We start from the raw sequence: 15,271 nt of genomic DNA, 5'->3' as shown, positions 1-15,271 counted from the left end.
CGATCATTATGTCAGATGCTTGGGCATGCAAATTCAATATGGCATAGTTCTTATCTAGTAGGTTAGATAGTTCTCAAGATAAATATTTTGGCGCAACTGTGCAGATTGCCGGGTATGTATGCAAAGGGGGCCAATGTGACCGAAAATATACAGATGTAGATATAATCCAAAGATTCCAAACTAGGTAGGTAGGTACCTACTTACTACCTAGTAGGTTAGGCGATGTCCATGTATTATGTAGGCACCTGCAATCAATAGAGACACAATCATAGGGAAACAAACTTCACGTCACCGACTACCCTAGGTAGGTAACATTAAAGTCAGCAGAATCTAGGTCAGCTTACTCGCTCCGCTTCAAAAGATCCCGAGTACCCTCTCATCTCTGGAGCATCGGTATGGGACGCCAACACTACTACATATGTAGGTCATTTTTTTATGCAAAGTACGTTGAGCTCAAGATACGGAAAACACAGGACCTTCAAGTAAAATATTTCTGATTTTTTTTCTTCTTGCAAAATTGTAGAGCTTTTCCTTTTATGTGGACTATGTTCAACAAGCTGACTCTTCTAATCAGCATTGAACGAGCTCCTTCTCAACAGGTATGCCAAGAGACGAATACCCGTTGGAATGGAACAGTCCCGTCAGCAAGCAGCTGAATCTCATAAACCATCTATTGATGCCGTGGAACCCGTTCTACCAAATCCCACTTCACCTTGGTGGCGCCTCGTACCCTAAGTAGGTAGGTGGATACGCTGGAATAAATGATGTAGTTGAGCAAAGTCCAAAATCTTCCAGTTTGAACTTGCCCTGTATCAATTTCGTGTCCGTACCACAGGCGACCATCTCATATTTGTACCTTTGTGAGGAACTATCCAGCGGACGGGAGATCGGCAAAGCAAGCCAGGCTGGTCCTAGGTCAAGTCTTACTCCGACTGATCCTTTCTGTCTCAGCGACCAATTGTAGGGTTGCCTGTCGTGCATCCATGGGCATCTACCCCAAACCAACAAATCAATCTATCCGAATATTGCGCACCCATAGCTTATAGGCTCTCCTTTCCCTTGAGAACCCCGCGCAGTATTGCTACCCAACACGTCGCTACTAGCCGGCTCAATTCGCTCATCTTGATGGTTGTGGAGGTTCCTCATCGAGCATGCAGGCATTCTCCAACATATTCGTCCATTTCCCACTAGTACCCGCGTGGCTATGCTTAAGGTGCTGTCGAAAATGATCTGCCCGGTAGAATTTCTTACTCGAATTGCATTCGCGGAACTTATGCACCTCTTGAAGGTGTCTTAATCGGTCCTCCCAATCTTGCTCAGTAGGTTGTCGTGCGCGCCCGACGCCGCCGTGGCGCTCAAATTCGTCTCCGCAGTATCCACACACATCAGCTTCTCCAGGTCGATTTGTACTCTCGTGAAATGCCCGGTCATAACGCTGAAGGAGCAACGCAGAGCAAGACCAGCTATGCCGTCTAACATGAAGACTGTTTTGATGTCGCTCGGCTTCGTTCTTGTTCTTGAATCTATTGCCACAAAACGAACATTCGTACTGTTTCTCTGCCTCGTGTGCGCTGAAAATTGGTTAGAAAATATGAAAATACAGATATATATCCAAATATTCAGAGAGGCGAGACAGTCACTCACCTAAGTTCTTCTGCTGTCTCGAACTTCTTTGGCTTTTTGGGACAGCATTCACACATGTAAAACCCGCCAGGTATCTTTGAAATCCCCGCCTTGGGTACCTCGCTTACTTTGCGGGGCGATGCGAGCCGTCGTGTTTCGCTACTAATATTACGTTGATGGGGTACACGCGCAAGGGAAACGCGTGGCGAGTGACCAATGGAGTTTGACATGTTGTTGTAAGATGAGCTTGACATCACGTCAATGGGGGAAAGTCCCCCACTTGACAAGCCACCAGGGGATCTAACAGAAAGCGAGTTCATACTCGAAAGAGCAATAGGTAGGGAGGCATTCGAGGCGAAGGATCCACTTCGCGCCGCGGGTGGAATAGAAGGCATAGAACTTGGGGGAATGCCGGAGAGGCGCGGGGTTGGTGATGACCTCGATGCGCCCTCGCGATGTCGGAGTAGGTTGCATGACCCTGACATGCCTTGCATTGGCATATCATCGCCAGGTGGTGAAGACGCCCTCCTCTTCAGTCCAATGGCTTGATGCTCTATTTGGGGCCTGTCCTCCATTGGGAAGTCGTTGTCATCTCCGTTGTCGTAACTACTATGCGTCGAAATAGTTGCATCATCAGGTACTGAGCCACTGTTGTTCCTTCTCGTTCGCGCGAATGGCGACCGATCCAGATCTATAGGTTCAATGGGCGAACGGTATTCACTACTAGGCGCCCCGTAGAACGACGGGCCACATGATGAGATGGCAGATTGTGGAGGGGTATCGGTATAACGACCTGGAGAATCGATAACTAACTTGTTACTCGAGCGGATGGGGAGGGAGAGAGGCGTTAATTGAGGTTGCAGGCGATGTTCGTGACTAGGCATGCTCGAGCTCGCATTGTTTGCAGCAGCGCCGAGCGCTGAACGTCTTGGCGGGGACCGGTTGTCGAATGTCCGTCGAGAATCCAGCTTCTTGATTAGTTTCGAGTCATAATCATTACTGTTCGGCCTGTTGAACTGGTACTGGTCGTGGGACATGAATAATTTCTTAGGAAGAGAGTCGTGCGATCTAAACAAAATAAGAATAATTAGTCATCTTACTATAGCCTATGCTGTGATAGTATATAATCGCATACCCTAACGAGGAGATCGTGGAGTTGAGGCTGTGGTAGCCCTCGTCTCTCTGAGGACGTACCGTCCCGCGGTCACTATCAGCCCTACCAAACCGGGGTCGATCAAAATCCGATTCTGGTCTTGTGCTTTCCCAGCTCGCATTCGAATCAATTGAAGGAATACGGTCATGTCTGGAAGGACCTGGCTGTGCCAAACCAGGAAGGTACTTAGGGGGAGGTAATGGTGGCGGCGCGTCGTCTTCGGCGCGACGGCGGCTATTAGCTATCGGCATGGGAGTAGAGGAAGAAAGGGTTGGCGAGAATCTCGATTGCATATGGGAACGACCCGACCCTCCATAATGGTCAAAGTGGTTGGAACCCTCGATGTATATGGCCGGCGGTGAGCCTCCTGGCTCCCTCGGTGCATATCTGCCCGGGATCTCCATCTTGTGTTCCCCCTACCAAAGACTCGAACAAACGAAGCTGACCTCGTTGAACGTGATCCAATAGTAAGATCGCCACGGCTTAGTGCTGAAGTGAGTAGCTGAACAAATGGGTAATCGAGGGGACTGGTTTATTCAAGCCGATGTACAAGTGGCTGCCTGGGAAAGGGATAGGAGCATATAATGGGCTTGTGGAGTCGGTGAGGCGGTAATTGCGTTTCTGCGGACGACTAAACGGCAGCCAACAATAAATCGGACCTAAATCAAGGGGTATGATATCGTGGAGACAATGGTGGCAATATTTCGCATCGGAAGTGCCGGCGTCGACTGTGTAAGTTGACGAGGTATCTGTGTCGCCAAAGGGACTTTTGATCTGAAGAGTAGAAAATGGTGCGAGGGTATTTCTAAGACAGTTGAAAATCGTAAAGAGTCATGATAATAAACATGTAAATAAAAGTAACACGATGATAATACACCGGATATGCGATATGGACCCAAAGAAGAGAAAGGGAAAAGCAAATGCACGCCGAGGCCTCTTTTTGGGAAAAAAAAACAATCGAGGTGTATGTGAGGTAAAGTTGAGATGGGTTACTTTGGGCTTTAGCTCAGCTATAGATAAATAAGAAAGTAACACTGAGAATAAAAATAAAAATAAAACGAAGAGGTGCAGGTAGCTGAAGCTTAAAGAATAATAAGGTTAGACGAAGGGATTCGACGAAGGTATTCCTTGTTGGCCGAAATAATTCGAGCTAAACCAATTATCTTAATTTCGAAATTCGAAATCCTTGCCTCTTTTGATTTCTTGATTTGATTTTCTTTTTTTCTTTTTTATTCTTCTCTTTCTCCACGGTAATGCGGTAATGGTTCGTGTTGTGTTGTTGGTGTACTGTCTATGTATAAAGTATATAATAAATTTGCCGTGGAATTAATAGAGATAGGTTTTAGATAATGGGGTAGTAGGATATAGCAGGACAAGTTTGGGGTGAGGGAGGGGGGAAGGGTAGGGTAAGGTAGGGCTGGGAAGGTCGAAGAGTTATGGAAGTCTGTTATGGAAGTCTGTTACCAGTTCTTCAAATGGAATAGGGACGATGAGGTAGGCGATTATACAGGGTTTGCCAGACGCTCGTAAGAATCCATTCTACATCAGCACTTTTTTCTGAAAGGTTTACCAGAAAGTTGAAGAGGGGCGAGTTAGGTGCATATTAAAACTAGATTCCAGAAGGACCAAACCCACACTCACGTAACGAAACCGCCCTACCAGCCTACGTGCGTGGGTTGTCCGTTCAGCCCATCTGGGTAGATTTCTCTTCTAGCGCGGGCCCTACAAAGGTGGCTTCTCAGAGTGGATATTCAATGTTCGCTGCCAGGGCTACACTAGTCATAGTACCTAATGTACCTGGTCTGTCGTACTCTAGGTGGGTCTTTTATTAGGGCAAAAAGAGTTGGCAAGGGGGGAGGGTGTGGATTGAGTGGGATGCAGGAAAAAGGGAAGAAAGGGAAAGAGGCTACAACAGTACGTACCTGGGGGCGTAGAAAGGAGTCTTGGGATTACCTCCTGGGGTGTGCCATGAAGAGCAAGGTTCACTGGAACTTCCCATGGGTGGATCCACTCTTTGGTCAACGGGAGGGACATCTGAAGTGGGCCACTACCACATGAGTTTTACTAGGTTAGTGGATATTTCAGGTTACATCTGTACATACCTGCATACATGTACATATGTACTTACATACATACATACATACATGTAATACATTTACATTGTACCTACATCAACAGCAGCACTGAGTACAGTAGCAGTACCTACATATGTACATAACTACATATTACATATATGTAGTACCTACATGTAGGATCAATGCTAAGATGGATGTAGTACATATTCTTGTAAACATTGAACACATTGAACTCATTGATCCATACATATGTACATTCAATGCCAATGTAAATTTGTGGTGGTAGGATTGATGCACTCCCAAGCCCGGCACAGGGCTGCACTACCTGATTACCTACAGCTCGCCTTCCAGTAAAGGGTTCGGTCCTAAATTGGAGTATACGATGCTTACATGTAATGGATTATGGGCAGCGTGTACCTTTGGTCAGGCAAGAAATATTGATTGAGAGGTGCATATTGTATCGTACATACTTACTACTTAGTGCATACCTAGGTAAGTAGGTAGGTAAGCTAGTACTATGTAGGTATGAAGCCTGTGCCTGTACTGGTCCCGCCTGGTGTCTCCCAACTTCCCAAGGTGCTGTATGTATCTGTGAAGATCAATGATGTGTCTAGATGTCTTATCATTAAGAGCAACATTGAAGAAGTATCGTATTTATAGTCGTAGTCGGTATACCTACTCACCAACGCTGATTTATTCAAAAAGATATGATGATGGGTGCTTCAAGCATGTCTCAAATTATGAACTAGCCCTATCCAATGGTATCCCTCGTCTTACCTAGTATGTATACAGACGTGCAATGAATGAGTTCTATAAATCACGGAGAGAACATTGCATGTAGTAATGCGATGATCATCGAACGATGTTCATGTGTGCTTCAGTACCACTACATGACACGCATCCCCTAATTGCATGGAGATGCTTCATTGTCCCTTTGCAACGACACACTGGGTTCTTCCGCCCCTGTGGTCTATCAAATAATGGAGTCTTGAGAGGCGGTCTACAGTTCGGCCATGGTAATTTCGCATCAACTCAGCACGATCCCACCTCACTACTACCGGAGCGTGGTTGGAGCCGGTCATTAAATCCAAATTGAGCCTCATCAATCAGGTGGTTATGGTAGAGATGGGGTCTTCAGCCTTATAGAGCCTTATATAGGCTTTGGAAATTAAATAGTACCTCATGTGGGCGACTTTCTACACCAGATACCGAGGCAAATAGTGTCTTAAGTTTTAACAAACCTGAATATTACTATTGATAATATTGATTAGAACCTCAATCCTCGCCTACCGATTTGTATTACCGGCGCAAGTGCTAAACAGCCAAATAGGGCCGGGGATGACTACGGTATATCGAGTTTTAGATGACTAAATTGGCCGAGCACCGTATTAGGCAGATTCACCGTTTAATGAAACGTGAAACAATGGTGGTAGGATATCGTTGGCTTGCACGATACCTACAGCACTGAGATAGTTATGCTAGGCAGTCTGATTTTATCTTCTATCAAAAGTCTGACCGTGGCTTACTTTATTTACTACAACGCGGATAGATCACCATGGCGCAATATGTACGAATGGACAAATCAGAATTCACTAGATTCATATGGGTGGCATGTGGGACGCTTATATGGAATTAATAGGAATCTGTGCAGTGGACGTGCATAAATCGTCTAAAGTTGACGTCGCAAAAATAGACAAAGGGTACTAGGTATAAAGAATATGTATGTAGACACAGACATCTGGAGTGTAACAATGTAATGAATATCGCCGTCTACTATGTACTATCATACCCTAGGACCTGGGTTACAGGCTGGGTATACATACATGATGATGTATTGTACATAGTCTAAGTGATATTTGATGTACAGGTTATACATTTTATGTACCCGGGTACGAAGTACATACCACTAATGTACCTACATACAGGTATGTACATAGCAAGATGTATTAGCAAACGGAATCTCACAACCACACAATTTTTTCTTAGATTTCAGACCTGCAAAGTTTCTCCTCAGCCCTACAAGCCTTCTTTTAGGCCGTAGGGATGAGACAAGCTAATAAGCTGTCCCCCGCACCACGATTGGCTCCGCAGGGTCTTGCCTTTGACAGTAGAGTTGAAGAACCCCTCCCATCTCCTCACTCCCCTCATTCAAGGTTCTTACTATGTAGTTAAGCATCACTATGATGACTTCGATGTTCTTGTTTCCCTTGTTTCCCTGCTAATTGACTTTACAAGGTACCTATGCTTGTAAGAGGGAATCGAAATTACCCAAACTTTATATCTTATCTGCAGAACGCTTACTTAAGACACCGAAATCATTCACAACTTGTTTGTGATCCATCACCCATTCAATGTTCTGATTCGAACCTTGAAACATCAAAACACCTTACATACTTGAACACTATATACATATAGTCAGACTGACTATACAGAGCCTATTATATTCAGCGTATCGAAAGTTCCCGAATAACTACCCTAGGCATGTATGTAATTTGGCCATTCTTACCCCAAGGATAAACTCTCGATGACCCAATCGCTTTGAGCATCTACGCGCGCCTACAAATGTCGCAGGGACATTCATTAAGCGCCTCCAACTTGGCTTTTGTCACCTCCGATCATATTTTAACGATAATGCCTTCTGACTGGGTCGTTTATCAAACAAAACACGATTAGCCCGTACGACCATGTATAGATAAAGTCTTATTAAAGCTTTACAGTATGATTTCGGTTGCTCCATCGCGTGGCAACATTGCCAGATCTAAGCTCACCTTGTTGAGCCGCACTGGGTTCCAAACTTAGATTGCCTGCTCTCAACTTCATATAATCTTGCACGAGGTAAGGATAGCTGGCAAGGTGAGAGTTTTGCTAATGATGATACTAAGTAGATATAAGCAATGACTAGGCCTGAATCAGATGCGATGTGATTAAATGGACGAGAAGAATGCCTCCCTAGGTACCTACTTATGCTAATATACTACATCATTAGCTTCCTCACAAGTATCGAATATCAATCAACAAATCGAAGCTAACATATACTAAACATGTAGAATCAAACAACTCTTCCAACAAGTAATTTGGCAACATCACGTTATCAGTCATGTGGGCTTCCATCTCATGCGCCTTATACTGCACTAATCGAGATTAGTCCCGCACGCTGCTTAGAGTCATCATTAGTGTCTCGCCTTATTATCTACTTACATGTTGGTATGCATTGCACTGTATGTAGGTGTATATCATCATATAAGGCTCCATGTATTGAAGTATTCCCTGAAACTGTGTAACCATTGTGGTAGGGCAACGAAAATCAAGGGATGGCAATCAACATATATCTACATGTAGGGATATATCATTAACGCCACACCATCCAATCAAAGGGACTCAGGGAGCTTCTCTGCACGTCTATGATTACACCGCGGGAAAATTCCGTACTGTACTATTCGTGATATCATTTGAATGAAAACCCGGCCGTGATAACCTACCTCTATGTAGAACATTCCAGTTGATACTCGCCAAGGTTTCTAGAGCTCTGTGTATACGCACAAGAGAAACATAGCTAGGAGAGGTTCAAGGGTTTCACGATGGTGATTACCTACACAATACTACATTATATGTGGTAACCTAACCTTAGGTAGGTAGGTATTTGGACTGTCAAGCTTTTGTTCCCCCTTCTCTGAATCTGGGCCTCGTTTGACAAGATTGGCTCCACAGTTACACTTAGACCTGGACGTGAGTGAGGCGCAAATTGGGAATCTAATTGTGTGTAAGGTTGCGTGCTACTTCGGCAGACGACAGGCGAGCCGCGCACGACGGACGCAGGCACACTGTCACAGTGCAGTGACTTTGCTTCGCGCCGAGCGGCATTCGTTGTTCGAGACTGAGACATGATTCGTGAGTCTCCTTACGTAGGGCCGAATGGGTGCAAAGCGAGGCGCTAAGACGTCAAAAATGCCGAAGATCTCATTGCCACTTGGTAATGCAAGATCTGAGAGACTGGCTGAGGACAGTGGGTCCTCCGCTCGCCCGGTAGCATCCGCCCCTTGTGCTATCTCAGCCTAGCAAATCTCATATCACAGATAATTGACGACGCAGCAAGGTTGCTTTAGGAGGCATGTACCTTCGAATCTTTGACCCTAAGACGTTAATCTATTGCCAAGTTGTCATTTTAACATTCTATATAGATTGTGTGGGGTCTAGCACGAACAATTTCGAGAAAAGTAATCATGGTCGAGTTTCCGGGCCCCTGGACAAACGTTTATCTTTTCCGTGCCGTAATCTAGATCAGGGGGCGGAAGAAACAACCGGGCCTTCGCGGTAATATATGCCTCGAATAGGGAACCTCTCCGGGCTTCAGACAATGCGTACATACATAAATACCTACCTAGGGTAGCATGTAGGTGGTCTATGCTTCGCCATGTGCGGTTGAATACTTCCCAAACTGATCAATCCTGTAGACATGATTGGTTGTGCTGAATCTATATCCATGGTCTGGGGAACGCTTTTATTGCTAGGCACTTCTTTAGTTCAATGAAAGAAGTTACATTTATGTAGTACTTCCTATCACATCGTCATTTAATCAAACCATTCGACTACCCTTCCATTGGGTTGGAAGGCCGGATAGTTAGTTGTACATACGGTGGTTAGCAGAAGGGGACAGAATTGGGGGTCCATAACGTAATCATACATATCTTCATACCCGTGGATACATATCTACTCAGCCTACTCCTAAGGTACCTAGGGCATCTCCCCTATTTAGGGCTGGCTAGGCTGGGTGCTTGAATTGAACTATTCCGAGGCTAACAAGATTTCGAATCCGCACCAAGACCTTAGGATCCTTGGCTCAGACAAAGGACAGCCATCCGTGGTATTCGCACTTCGTTCCAGCATACGAATACATGCGTAGTAGGACATGATTTTGCAGGTCTAGACCTTGTAATTTGACCACATGGCTTCGAACCCTTACTAAGAGAATTGTAATCCAGCTGCGGACAATGGGGACCGCTAGCTTGCATAAGCCACGAGGACTTTATCATTAGTGTAAACACTAGGCAGATTAAAAAATCGGAACTATCATCGCGGAAATCAAGGATGGAATCAGGTACACGCGTTATTACTACATAGTATGACTCTGTATGAGATATTCCCGTCTTGTTGGAAATGGGGAATAGCAACATTGAAGTGCCAAGTGGGTAAGATGGTAGGTTAGGTAGGTTAGATAATTACCTATAAACTACTTTAATGAAAATGTATTGTACCTACACCGCCATAAGCAAGGAAATGGAAATGGAAATGCAGGCAAGGTTCTGAATCGTTGCTTTCAAAGATGAACCCTTTAGTTATCGCCCCCTTTCACTCCATCCATCCCTTCCTTTCTCTCTTCTTGATGAATTGCATAATACTAAAATCCCAGCTGGAGGGAATCTCCGTAATTAGTATGCCACTAAAACCAGTAGCTTCCAAGGGCTAAAGAATATAAAGGATGTTTTGTAACTTTTGTTCTCTTCAGCTGAAGGGAGAAGAAGGAAGAAAAAAGACCCCCATTGACTGAAAAGAGTCTAGCATGTAGTTATATGTATAGATACTATGTATTCGGCAATCAATAGATGCACAGATATTTACAATATGTATCCTACATATGTAGGTAAGCAGGTATGCTAGTACCCAACATCATGTATTACAGCGACACCCTAAGCACCCTATGGCCGGCCAACAGCAAACACGATTCCTAGTGGCATACATCAATGATGTTGTATGCATGCTGTATGTTACTGTAAGTTTCGAGTCACTTCGCGGTGCACGAACAGGTTGTATTTGAATATTGTTGGGGTGCAACATCCCATCCCAGCCCCCTCATTTTCCGAAAATGAATGTCTAGCGACAAGATTGAAATTTGAAGATGCAAGAAAGAGTTGGGTTAGTTGATTGCATCAATGTTGAATGAAATATGCCATGTGGATAGGAATTGTTCTATGTTAAGTAATAGGTGCTCTAGGTACTCTAGGGACCTATCAGGTAGTTTGTCACTATTAGAATTCAAAGTTCAGCTACTATCAAGCTATCAAGCTAGTGAAACTTCCAAGGTTGGAACATTGAACATTGAACTCAGCTTAAGCATTTGCTTACTTGAGGTTAACACTTTAATCGATACTACTAGTAAGTACATACCTCAGTATATACATAACTATTTCTATATAGGGCTTGGTGTGTATGTCATGCAGCCCGAACTGCACGCAACCTTACAAGGCTGCATCCCTATGACTTTTGCTCAATCCATCCCGCCAACCCAAGCTCCGGACTCGGACAATGCTTGGTTTGGGGGCCGTTTTATAAAAGTGACTTCCAAGCCTGGCTCTTGTATGATGTATTCCCTACATAAGCCAAGTCACTCTCAGCTACGGGTACGGGTACCTTGAAGAACGTAATGAGGCGACAAGGCTGTACATCTGCTTGTTAGAGCCTTTCTTAAGTTCGGCTGCATGCAAACATCACCAACATTCCATAGTCAACGTCGCGATATTTATCTATCTATTTAACTACTGACCAAGACAGAAACCATCCCCCCCCCCCCCCCCCCTCTTCCCCCTCTACCCCCTTCACCCCTTGCTCGTTCTACTGCCGAGTCCTAATCGCGTGATATGCAGGCTTGTGTGGCTGTGTCAACTAAAAGACCAACGATATCCAACGATATGCGTTGATGATAACGACTCTGCATATGCGATGCGTGGTCCGTCCAAACATTTTCGTCCTGCTTGGTGTCATGTCCCTTCCTCAGTACTAAGTATGTACTAATGGACATATCAATAAACAACGACAATATCCTGATGGTTTATTGGACCTTTTGAGCCAAGTACCGGCAGGTTTCAATGCATGGAACTACCATACAAAAGGGCATTTGTCATTACTGACGTTCAACACTGCCAACATTCTGATTCAGTACTTACTACAACATCCCCCATTCCGGTAAACAGGAAAGCCAACCCTTTTAAGCCGTCTACATTTTCTGCCTGTTGTAATCGTCCACACCCCTATACCTGCGGGTATTTGCCTCGTCGAGTGACGTCGAAGAAAAATGGTACCGGGACTCGAGCTAGCTATTCATCCTACTTCCCTACATAATCATGCATGAAATGGTTATTTCTACTAGGTACGTGACACCAAGGAGAAAGGAAAGAAAAAAGCAAATAAGGACAGCAGAGAAAAATTTTCCTCCTCCTTTCTATCTTCTCATATGCAGCCCAATGGCCCCTTGCAGCCAGAATGCGCGATATCTTATCCGCGGAGATTCACAGCGGCTTACCTACATATTACCTAGGTAAGTACTTATTCAGTATCAACCGAATGTCACGATCCTCGTTTGCTCGCTTCTACGCCAAGCCAATTTTCATTGGTTAAGGGACGCAAAGATATAGGTCACATCTTGTCTATTCAAAACCTGGGTTGGATTTGTGAACCATACGGTTCCAATACGCCAAAACCCAACGCCATTATCGGATATATCAATTTCCAATCTCCTGATAACCTCTGAGGAAAGGGAGCCGTTCAATCGCCGTCAGCTGTTCTGACGTCAAAGGCTGAAGCCTGTCGGGGCCGTATAATTTGCCCCGCCAACAACAACAACGTCTACCCAGGTTAGCAAGTAATTACCTACATAATTCTATGCACATGCTGTAAACCCTAGGATTCCTTCAGGGGATAAGGGCTCCGGGACACTTCGGCGTCCCTCCACCTCCGAATATTTGAATAACTGGATACTGGAATGTCGAGTATTAAACACCACGCGCCTCCGCAGCGACGGCTCATTCGCTGGCTACATCCAAAATGATCAACCGGAGGTAGATGCATCCCGCTGCGGATGATACGTTATTCTGTGCCTATAATAAATGCTTTCAAGCAGGGCCCCTTTTCATCTGCAAAGAAACCTTATCGAACGGTCCCCGAAAGTCTTGGGTTGCTACAACGTTGTTCGACTAATTGGAGACCATATCACGTAGCATCACACAACTGAAATTTTTATTCATATTCATATTTGGATTATTATCATCATTATTTTTTATTATTTTTCCTTCAGTGGCGCTCTACTTTTATTCCTCCTCCTATCGCACGTTGGCGCTAACACTGTCGACGGAGAGTTTCATGCCTTACGTCGCCAGCGCCACGGAGGATAGGCCGTGCGTTCCTAATAAAGGAAATCCAACAGCGACTATTAAAACCTTTCGCTTAATAGTTGGCGATGCATTACTCGTCATACTATATCATGCTCTTGGCTGGTTGCCCTAACTACTACGATGGCGATCTCAGGAACAGACCAGCCCAAGAAATGCACATGCGATGACAACGCATCCTGAGCATCTGTCTAACCTAGTAATTGCCATCTAGCCTTCCTAACCAGGAAGCTCGGCAGAAAACCTAAGCCAAATTTTCCACAAGTCGAATCCGTCTTGGGAGATACATACATGGTCCACTAGCTATACGCTCTCCAATCACCAGTTTCACTATTGCAAATGGCTATACATGATGAGGAATAGTACATACCATATACGTTCCTTGTCGCTGAACTGATCTTCATCAGTGTTTTGCGGGCTGTTGTGCTGAAGCTTCTTATTCACTTCCGAATGAAACCTGACATGTGGCCGATCATTTTAAGACGCCTTTTGCGGATGCGGTTTGCTGGCTTTAATAGCCAATGTCAACCTAGCTGGCCCCATTTCGACCGATACGGTGTTTTCTTCGGACTACCCTAGGGATGTGTGTATTCATTCCAATGCATCTTGCCCATCTTGCATCCTAAGATCCAATAGGGAGAATTTCGGCGCTGAGTAGTTAGGCGATATCGACTTGCTCAAGGACTCAGGGCTTTTTTTCGCTCGGCAAAATAGAAGATGAAAGTGAAAAAGTTGGAAAATAGGACTGACACCCCAAGGGCTCTCACTTGCCAGGGTATCCTCGAGGGACCCTGGATTCTTCAACTCTCGTAAGGCTGACCAATGCCTCAGTACGGGTTCCGAAGCATGGTAAAAGATAAATGATGCATACAACGCAATAAACGGTTCCGGATTACAGTTCCATTCTTCCCCCACCCTCCTGTTGTCCCAGGTTCATCCTACCTTGTACCCGCTTACGATTCCGGCCCTACTCTCTTTCAAGTGAAGCCATCGCAGTTACTAGGCTACTAGGCATGTAGGACTAGGTAGGCATGTCACCAGAACGGTCATACATGGCCTATTTGGGAGCAGTGGGTTAGGCCTACAGTGGGTAAGGGAAACGGTCGTTCATTACACAAACCAAAAAGAGGGTGCGAATGGTATGCTGACTGTGCATTCGGCCGTTTACAATGTACCCTATCCTACTGTACATACCTGCAAGATCTGTCACTTCGACGCTAGGCCCTACGGTGCCAAACCCCATAATCGACGTATTAGGCTATTACATTCAAGACGTCACCAGGTTTACCTACCGACTGTATTTCGTATACCGGCAATAGGGTAACAGGCTACTTACCTAATTAGCTAACCCGCTCGTTTTCCCTTTTACAAGGACATTTCGTCTATATGATACCCGGCGCGACAGACCTCCGTTGCAAAGAGTTTCATCGCGCCCGAACCACGGGGATCCAATGGCCTGGCGATGCAACTCTACAGGTTGCGCGAGAGAAGGCGCAGCAGCCCCCTAATTGCCATGCTCAAGAGTCAAGAGCCCCCAGGGTTGGGTTACCGTGGCCCAGACTAGCCCCGATCCAGTGAATCGTCCGTAGCTGGTCGCGATATATGTACATATTGCCTTTTATTACATAGTATTATTCGCCTTCAGTTTACGACACACTATGCGTTTAAGGTCACGAACTGTAGTCATTTCACTGACGACTTGTGGAGAATATCTACTCTCGCCTGCGTACGTAACACCACGATCCATGGTACGTTAGTTCCATGTTTCTGTTGCCAGAGTGGGAGTAGGTCTAGAATGTAAGGGATATACTCCGAGGCTTACTTCGTACCATACTCCACTTACTTTGAATGCATAGGTACCTGCTCTGAATGTATAGAAGTATTGTATAGGCAAGTATACAATCTTCAGAGGACCACTTTACATAGAAATGCTCTAGATGCCGAACCATAAATCTTTATTTCCCCGGATATCATTGAGCAGCAAGGATAATTCGCCGCAACAGATGATTATTATGTAAGTCCCAGAATTATCATATCATAATGAGGTGAGCTATACTACGCCTATACGTTCCTGCTTTTAATGATAATCATAACATCTGTTTCACTGTTCGGCTGATCTTTAACTCGAGATAGTAGGTAGAATTCTTACTGATGTCCTGTGATCACAACTATATGCACGCACTCTTGCTGACTGCATATTTTTTTCATTCTTTTTTTTTCGCATCGTTCGGACGATCGGGCTTACTTAAGCCGTAGCGCTG

The 15,271-nt window shown here is 45.0% G+C and overlaps 1 protein-coding gene across 1 annotated transcript; it reads right to left on the bottom strand.

Moving 5' to 3' along the window:
- Positions 1-1,117: 1,117 nt before the first annotated feature.
- On the bottom strand, positions 1,118-3,180 carry GGS25DRAFT_519426 (uncharacterized protein; the record flags this gene model as incomplete). Its single annotated transcript, XM_049263702.1, has 3 exons — positions 1,118-1,571; positions 1,645-2,691; positions 2,759-3,180. The coding sequence occupies 3 exons, from the start codon at positions 3,178-3,180 to the stop codon at positions 1,118-1,120; spliced, it is 1,923 nt and encodes a 640-aa protein (XP_049118900.1).
- Positions 3,181-15,271: the final 12,091 nt, after the last annotated feature.

This window comes from Hypoxylon fragiforme, assembly GCF_022984875.1.
Source record: "Hypoxylon fragiforme strain CBS 206.31 chromosome Unknown GGS25scaffold_3, whole genome shotgun sequence".
Lineage (NCBI taxonomy): Eukaryota > Fungi > Ascomycota > Sordariomycetes > Xylariales > Hypoxylaceae > Hypoxylon > Hypoxylon fragiforme.
This window is presented reverse-complemented; position numbering and strand designations above follow the sequence as displayed.